Below are 6017 nucleotides of genomic sequence, written 5' to 3'. Positions count from 1 at the left end.
TGTGGAACAAAGTTATCACTGCATAAGAAAAAAAACATGACAAATAGGGAACACAAAAGAGGATTGTAAAGGAAAGGTTAAGTAAGTTTATTCACAAAACAAAGAAGTTATCCAAAGTGCTATTGAGGGAGATTAAATTATGTTTAGTATGATTGCAATTGGACTTGGAATGAATAAAAAAATGTAAATAATATACAGTAATGATATATAGAAGTTATTTGCTGAGGAAGCAGACAAATCATTTGACATCACAGAGTGCAGACAAAAAAAATCCAGTGTGCAGAATTTCTTACAAAAGGGTAACAAAAAAAGGCAATAAGGGAGAATTTCTCTTTCAGGCAATGGAAGAAGAACTTTGAGATTTTGTCCGTAATTAACGGGAAACGTCTCAGTGGCCACAACCAATTATCACGGCGCTATGAAATATAGATGAAAGACAAGACCAGCAGTGTCCAGCACTTCCTTGCGTAGGTGTCAGGGAATAACATCCAAGGGATCTGTACTTGACTTGTTGCCGAGCACTTAATTGACTACCACTTTTTCATTGTTCTTAATAAGAAAACTATAAAGAGGCACTTTCTGAAGCAGTGAAGGACAACAATAATAAAAGCTAAATAAAATGATGTCTTTGCTTCATTGTACCTGATCCACTCCCAATCATCCAATACGTTGTAGTTTGCTCCATGTTTGGTTTCTTATGTCGCTGTCTTGAAGGCCTCCAGTATCATGTTGGTTTGGTGGGTGAGTTGGGTGGCACTGACAAACACGTTGAGTACTCTGAGAGCGACCATGAGAGAAAGACAAGAACATGAACGTCTGTCATCACGAAAAGAAACCATGGCAACAATATTGATCTAGGAAACACTTTGATCTGCCTGGAAGGGAGAATGTCAGGCTTCAGAGAAAACAACCCAGCGTGATTCCACTAGAAATGGGTCAAAGGAATTATTCAGGAAGGGTGGTTTGAATAGAAAGCGAGTCTGTGATCAAACGACAAGCATTTTACATTGCTGCGACAGCTTGTGTGTACGTGCCGACTGCTGACGAGCGCAAATCTTAAAATGAAGGGAGACACGGGGAGAAAAAAAAAATCTTTTCTCGGACTCAACACCCGGTTGGTGAGGTTTGAGGAGGAAAGAAAGAATTATTGTGAAAAGTCCTAACACAGCAATAGATAATAAGTGCCGTCTTACTTTCCATCTTTGAAGAAGGTTTTGAGAGCATCGCTGAAACTCTTGGAGTATTTCACAAAGTCTTTCTTCTGCTGTTCCAGGACCTAACAGAGACAACTATTTCAGCTCTACTTGTTTCAAAGGAAACATGGACGGGAGCATTGAAGACATCATTTTATCTATATTTACCTGTCTGTTTTGATATTGGTACCTCCTGAAGATAGTATTAACAATATCTAGCAACTCTTTTATGGCACTGGCGATGTCTCTGAAGGACACAAATACCCATATGAGAAGGCGAGATAATACATTTAAAAATCAGTTTCTTCTTGTGCCAAAATTACTCTTCTTTCATCTAGATCACTGATTGGCTTTCTTGCCTTTCACCAAAGTTAGTCCGATTTTTTCCATCCTCAACTATGATGTTTTTAATAACCATTTGCTTTGAAACGACTTTATTCATAAGCCCTTCGCTGGGCAAGCAACATAAGAAGTGAGTCAGTACGAGCGCTAAATTCCATCAAAATAACAGTGAAGCGGGGCAAGGAAGACTGTGAATGTGTGCTTTATAGTACTTGGACTGTTTTAAGGGGAAAGTGTGTGTGTATTCCTTGTCAAACTGTTTTGGGAAAAAAAATCACTGATCCAACCTGAAGGAGAATAAAATTCGAACAACAAATGCCGTCTTTACAATGCTTTTAGAAAAAAACTATTACCATGAATTTGCACTTGCTGGTAAAAGTGTTATAATTAATTACAGGGAACAATGTTTCTGTCTCACTTGATGGTCTGCAGGAAGCTCACTCTGTCATTGATCTGATCAGGTATGGTACTGAGGATGCGTTTCAGAGCATGGGTCTTTTCATTCAACTCCTGGAACGCCGGCTCCTGCCTTTCGATTCGGAACTCTGAACACAGATTGGAACAAGAGAAAAAAAATCATAGAGGTTTCCTAGATTGCACAATGGCAGGCACAATATGGAATGTGTAAGTGGGAATGTTTAAGAAAAGAGTGCATATTTTATCATAATCAATCAAGGTAAACTATACTATGATAAAACCAATAAGAGAGGCTTTAGGTAGGTTTAAAAGTAATGAGTGCATCTGAGGGTAGGTAGTCTTTGCTTCAAGTAATCACATCACTATACACAAGCATCGGAATTACAGGCTAGAGAGCAAAGAGAAGGACTGCTCGAAGAGTTGATGTGTGTGGAAACAGCTCTCTCCAGTGGACAATTGAAATACAAGTCAACTCACACTCCAGCAAGCAGCAAACTGAGCAGGATTTCTCTTATTTGTGCTGTTGGTGATGTGTGAGCATTAGCTTACCTTTCACATCGGCTGCAGCCATGCGAAGTAGACACTCATTATAATTGATTTTCAGGTTCTTCTTTTCCAGTAGCTTCAGCACAAATTCTCTGGTCACACCAGGGTTCTCATCTTCTGCCTGAAGACATTGACAGCAAAGCATGCTAAACCAAAACTATGTCAGTAAATTCAATAAAGCATGATTATTGGAACAAATGTTTTAAAATTACCTTGATAAAACCTGCACGTAATGTCTGTGCTGCTGATAGGTTTTCTTGCTCCAACTGCAATTCGTCACAAAGAACACACTTGGCTTATCTTTAATTTAATGCTGGAATAAGTCAAGTCAGACATCAGGTGATATAAAGGGACACCGGTTTTGTGGTATTGGAATTCAGGCTTTAACAATGCTCTTACATTCAAATAAGGGAGCTATGAATGAAGTGGTTGTGTGGTGAGTGCTTTAAAAAACTGCTCTGGCACACAAAAGTTAAGAGTCTGTAAGACTTTCTTGTAAGTCAACATTCAAGTAGGGTGTTTCCCAGGACAGGGCTACCTGGAAATTACAGGCTGGATTACCTAAATATATTTAAAGACCAAAATTCTGAATTATGAACCAGACATGCTAAACACGAGTAGAAACTGCAGTGCACAAAAATATGTGAAATATTGGCTTCATAGTTTTAAAGTGTTCTTTTATACAGCACCTAGTAAAAATATGTACCACCTGCACCGTCTAAAAGACTGTAATAAAAAATATGAATTCAGTGTTCTGCAGTTGAGTTCCACACTTTTGCAAAGAACTACAATTATAAATATGTTTTTAATGCTAAAACTCGACACTAAGCACTATTAACATCTTTTGTAAAGATGTTGCCTGCGTACATAATAAAGTGTCCAAATCACCAAGAATAATGACTCTGTTAGCGCCTCATTACAAACATCAGACAAGACAACTCAAGGGCTTTTAAAATCTCTTAACACTCAATTATAAAAAGAATTTCTAATAACGGAGCTGCATATTTGTGTCTGTTGCTCTACAGTTTTATTTGACTCAAGTGGAGCATTTCTTTTTTTGCCTGTTTTTAATGAGTTTTGGGAGAAGAATTTGCTAATTGTGTTTTCTTCTTTGTTGCAACTAAAGTGGAAAAGGGGCCTTTGCATTCATACCTGTTCAAAGACAGGGTACATCACATTGTACAGAGCCATGACTGAAGAGGCGCTGCCTTCTTTCCTGAAGTCCTCCATGGTCATTGTCGAACGATTCATGGTTTTGGGTGCGTGCTTGCTCACCAATGCCACCTTCCTTGCATTCAATCCCTCCCAGGGGCTGATGGTAGGGAAGCAGGACAGCATCCAAAAAGTAAAAGAAAATATGAAGATGGCAGATATAGATTATTTGTCTTTATAAGTCAGTTGTATATTCATTCATTTTCTTAACTGCTTATCCTCACAAGGGTCGTGGGGGTGCTGGAGCCTATCCCAGCCGACTATAGGAAATTGATGGCCAGCCGATCGAAGGGCAGGGGGTGACAGACAGCCATACATACTCACACTCATAAACTATGGGCAATTGAGTGTCCAAACAGCCTACCATGCATGTTTTTAAAATGTGGGAGGAAACTGGAGTACCAGGAGAAAACCCATACAGGCCTGGGGAGAACATGCAAACTCCATTGAACCCAGGACTCCAAAACTTTGAGGCCGACGCACTAACCACTCATAATAAAATTTGCTTAATTTTAATGGTGTGCATTTTGCCAATGGATGACATTTGACCTCAGAAAGTGGCTTAGAGATGTTTTGCATGGGTGCCATTGTATCCGCATGCCAGCGTAAGTGAAAATTATCATCCGATATGATATACGGTCATATTTGACAGCTGTTGGGAATAAAATCAAAATCCGAGGACAACCATAATTTCTGTAAAACTTGGTATCCAAATGAAGTGATCATTGCTTTATAAATCACTCCCATATCTCCTTGCCCTGCTCCCTGACTTTATTGCTGCTATAAAACTTTAAATCACTCTCTTGTCAATCGACAAAACTCAATTTAGACCACTCAAGCTCCCCATGGTTTAAATTAACTAATATTTTACAACGTATGCTCATTTTTCATTTTCAAAATGGTACACATCATTATATAAGAGCACATATATTCTTTGCCTTCCTGATCATCAAAGTATGTATACTTGGGTGTGTTTGCATATAAAACGGCACACCTAAATGACACATAATTTAAATGGACTACTAAGTCAACAACTATCCAAAATGTGTTGTGCAAAATTAACTAGTTATATGATTTACTAGTCTAGCTTTAAACCACACTATCCTTTTAGTATGCATCTTAGTTTATAACTCCCCTACCAAGTGCTTAGACCATTTAGGAAACAACCTTTTTGAGACCTATTTAAATAGTCCATCACTTTATCGAAGCAAGCCAAAAAGACGATTAATAACAACGCTATTAACTTTTGATGTGTTCCCTCAGTCGATCTGCAGTTTATCAGGTTTGAAGGCAGTATTCGGGCAACGAGTCATAAACACACTTGACAGGAAACAGAAAAAAAGTAAGACGATACTTAAACCAAATTTGATCGCACCTCCTGGTTGACCTGTCGGTTTCATTCGGGAAGTTTGTAGCCTCGTAAATCTGAAGATCTGGTTAGGGCGACGTTGGCTGCTGACAGTGGTTGAAGAAAGTGCGACTTAGTTACAGTTCTCTCCCCAATACTGAACAAATACGCCTAGTCAACAATCGCACTCCAAATCCCAAACGGCGACTAAAGGCGGAAATCCTGACACTGCCGCATACGAGATGTCACGCGTAGTCTAACTGGAAAACACTAAAATGCCCCTTTACCTCGTTTTTTGCTTTTAAAACGAAAACAGATAACAGATACACCATGTAAAACCCTAGCTCGTATGCGGGTAAAATTATAGTGCAAAGCAAACTATTAGTGCCTTCCGCCCAACTGTTGCGCTCATCAGAAAACGCCCCCTGAATTACTATTTTGCATCGACGTTGTCAAACTTTGTTTTTGGTCAAATATTTAAAGCGTTGCAAAAGGTTATGACACTGTATTTTCAATATATATATATATTTTAAAGAAATCGATAAAGTATTGAAGGACGCGTGCATCCCATCCAAAGACCTCATATATGTGTAGATAACGTCTCTGGCTAGATTCGTACGTCAAGCAGCCACCGTAAAGGTGTATAGTTGCATTTGCAGCGGCCATATTGGATGTGGTAACGTTGGTGAAGAAACGTTCGATCCAGGTGGCCCTTGATTACTTAACATTTTACAGGCAAAGGCTGGTGTTAAATCAAATAAATGTCTGCTCATGGCAATTTCGCTTACCTACCGGAAATATTGGTGTTTTGACGTTTTTTTCCTCTGTGAAACAGCAGTAAAATGAAATTCTATTATTTTTCAAATTCTTTAACATGAAAATAAACATTACAATTCCTTTAAAGTGGTCACCGGAAGCTACGATATTTTTCTGAAGAGGTGAGCACTATGGCGCTGTCT

At 38.8% G+C, this 6017-nt stretch overlaps 1 protein-coding gene across 2 annotated transcripts; it reads right to left on the bottom strand.

Annotated features, from left to right (window-relative positions):
- Positions 1-63: 63 nt before the first annotated feature.
- Positions 64-6000, bottom strand: pdcd10a (programmed cell death 10a). 2 transcript variants are annotated; one of them, XM_077612121.1, is made up of 8 exons: positions 5851-6000; positions 3651-3810; positions 2711-2764; positions 2502-2619; positions 1954-2080; positions 1362-1440; positions 1194-1276; positions 64-777 (listed from the first exon to the last, which is right to left on the bottom strand). In XM_077612121.1, exons 2-8 carry the CDS (start codon positions 3747-3749, stop codon positions 696-698), a joined length of 642 nt encoding a protein of 213 aa, XP_077468247.1. In that variant the 5' UTR covers positions 3750-3810; positions 5851-6000; the 3' UTR covers positions 64-695. The 2 variants fall into 2 exon arrangements, with proteins under 2 accessions (XP_077468247.1, XP_077468246.1); XM_077612120.1 differs by lacking the exon at positions 5851-6000 and adding an exon at positions 5086-5694.
- Between the last annotated feature and the right edge of the window lie 17 nt (positions 6001-6017).

Source organism: Stigmatopora argus, chromosome 10, assembly GCF_051989625.1.
Source record: "Stigmatopora argus isolate UIUO_Sarg chromosome 10, RoL_Sarg_1.0, whole genome shotgun sequence".
Taxonomy (NCBI): domain Eukaryota; kingdom Metazoa; phylum Chordata; class Actinopteri; order Syngnathiformes; family Syngnathidae; genus Stigmatopora; species Stigmatopora argus.
The sequence above is the reverse complement of the archived record's forward strand: the minus strand, read 5'-3'. Positions and strand labels throughout refer to the sequence as shown.

What these genes read in the sequence shown, in the direction of transcription:
- pdcd10a (XM_077612121.1), bottom strand. Translation starts at nt 3,749, where the DNA reads ATGAATCGTTCGACAATGACCATGGAGGACTTCAGGAAAGAAGGCAGC. An exon ending in TGTACCCTGTCTTTGAACAG is followed by an intron (nt 2,765 to 3,650) that starts GTATGAATGCAA and finishes GACGAATTGCAG; the next exon opens with TTGGAGCAAGAAAACCTATC. An exon ending in ACCAATATCAAAACAGACAG is followed by an intron (nt 1,277 to 1,361) that starts GTAAATATAGAT and finishes TGTCTCTGTTAG; the next exon opens with GTCCTGGAACAGCAGAAGAA.